The following is a 1,571-nucleotide window of genomic DNA, read 5'->3' as shown; positions in this document are numbered from 1 at the left end:
GAGCAGCAGGGAGCAGCAGGGAGGTACAGGGAGCTACAGGGAGCAGCAGGGAGGTACAGGGAGCAGCAGGGCGCAGGAGCGTCTGACTGTTTAACATGTCAGAGAAGAAGAAATGACTGAACACAAACACAAACTGTAGAATACAAAACACTCAAATAACACTACTGACTGTGTGTGTGTGTGTGTGTGTGTGTGTGTGTGTGTATATATATATAATATAGATATATATAGATATATATATGTGTGTGTGTGTGTGTGTGTGTGTGTGTGTGTGTGTCTTTGGCTGTATATAACATTGGTGTCTATTGCGCCTAACACTGTTTAAACAGACTCAGTTCAGCTTTGATTCCTCCAAACTCACTTCAGCTTAGACACACTGCTGACACAGGTGAGGGGACATGGACAGGTCAGTGGGGACATGGACAGGTCAGTGGGGACATGGACAGGTCAGTGGGGACATGGACAGGTCAGTGGGGACGTGGACAGGTCAGTGGGGACGTGGACAAGTCTGCGTGGACATGGACAGTTTTGCAGGGACGTGGACAGGTTTGTGGGGACATAAATAAAATAAAAACATTAAAATCTGATTGGCTGGTCAGATGGGTAACTGGTGATGTCACTAAGCTGTCAGTGGTTTGGACCAATCAGCAGCCACCTGGCTAAAGCTGATTGGAGGAGGAATCAAAGCGTCCCCTGAGACTCTGTCCTAGTAAGGCGTTGTCCCCTCCCACTCCAGCAGGTACTGGACCGTCCCCTGAGCGGTGACGCGGCGAGCCAGCACCTGGTACCTCTCCCCATTGTTCAGTCTGCCCGCCACTCCGAAATAGGAGGAGATGGAGGAGTGCAGGTGGGAGGAGTCAGACAAGAAGTGGGAGGAGTCTGTGGTCAGGTGGTTTGTAGCTTCTTGGTCCTCCAGCATCCCAGACTCCTCGCCGCCGAGCTCCTCCCCCACCTCACTGCGATTGGCCCACTGGCTGTAGCTGTTGCTAGGTAACTTCCTCTTCCTGCTGCCCACCCTCCTTCTGAGGACACAAAGGTCAAAGGTCAGAGAGAGATGCTCCACAGCTCATCTCCTCTCCTCAAAACGTCTTAAGGCATGTTGACTGCTGGCATGTCCCTGTGGGTTACCTGAAGTGGTAGGAGGCACTGGTGGCAGAGCCAGAGGTGGAGGCATCAGTGGAGTCCTGATCGATACTGACCGCTCGACTGGAGCTACTGAGGAGGAACATCACAGTGTAGTACTGCAGTATATATCATACTGTACAGTATAACGAAGTATAAATACACTGACTAAAACTTTAAACTCAACACTTTGTTCACAGGTTTAAGTCCGACACTTTTTCTAGTCCTCTGACCTCTCAGAGTTACAGAGTCACATTCACACGCTGCTGATTGATTGATTGATTCTTGGTGTATTGATGTGTGTCTGACCTCTTGAGGCTCTGCAGTTCGTCCAGGGTGAAGTCAAAGATGTTGGCCATGTGATGGTTGGAGGTCCAACTGCAGGACAGCTCGTTGTTCTAGACACACACACACACACACACACACACACACACACACACACACACACA

At 50.2% G+C, this 1,571-nt stretch overlaps 1 protein-coding gene across 3 annotated transcripts; it reads right to left on the bottom strand.

Moving 5' to 3' along the window:
- Positions 1 to 206: 206 nt before the first annotated feature.
- LOC121963937 (PHD finger protein 19-like) lies at positions 207 to 1,514 on the bottom strand. Of its 3 annotated transcripts, none has more exons than XM_042514174.1 (3): positions 1,432 to 1,514; positions 1,129 to 1,215; positions 207 to 1,022 (listed from the first exon to the last, which is right to left on the bottom strand). In XM_042514174.1, exons 1-3 carry the CDS (start codon positions 1,479 to 1,481, stop codon positions 707 to 709), a joined length of 453 nt encoding a protein of 150 aa, XP_042370108.1. In that variant the 5' UTR covers positions 1,482 to 1,514; the 3' UTR covers positions 207 to 706. The 3 variants fall into 3 exon arrangements, with proteins under 3 accessions (XP_042370108.1, XP_042370110.1, XP_042370109.1); XM_042514176.1 differs by having other exon boundaries at positions 207 to 1,019; XM_042514175.1 differs by having other exon boundaries at positions 1,129 to 1,212.
- Between the last annotated feature and the right edge of the window lie 57 nt (positions 1,515 to 1,571).

This window comes from Plectropomus leopardus, unplaced genomic scaffold (genome assembly GCF_008729295.1).
Source record: "Plectropomus leopardus isolate mb unplaced genomic scaffold, YSFRI_Pleo_2.0 unplaced_scaffold1331, whole genome shotgun sequence".
NCBI classification, from domain to species: domain Eukaryota; kingdom Metazoa; phylum Chordata; class Actinopteri; order Perciformes; family Serranidae; genus Plectropomus; species Plectropomus leopardus.
Note: the sequence above shows the minus strand (reverse complement) of the source record. Positions and strands in the feature narration are given on the sequence as shown.

What these genes read in the sequence shown, in the direction of transcription:
- LOC121963937 (XM_042514174.1), bottom strand. Translation starts at nt 1,481, where the DNA reads ATGGCCAACATCTTTGACTTCACCCTGGACGAACTGCAGAGCCTCAAG. An exon ending in GAACTGCAGAGCCTCAAGAG is followed by an intron (nt 1,216 to 1,431) that starts GTCAGACACACA and finishes GTTCCTCCTCAG; the next exon opens with TAGCTCCAGTCGAGCGGTCA. An exon ending in AGTGCCTCCTACCACTTCAG is followed by an intron (nt 1,023 to 1,128) that starts GTAACCCACAGG and finishes TTGTGTCCTCAG; the next exon opens with AAGGAGGGTGGGCAGCAGGA.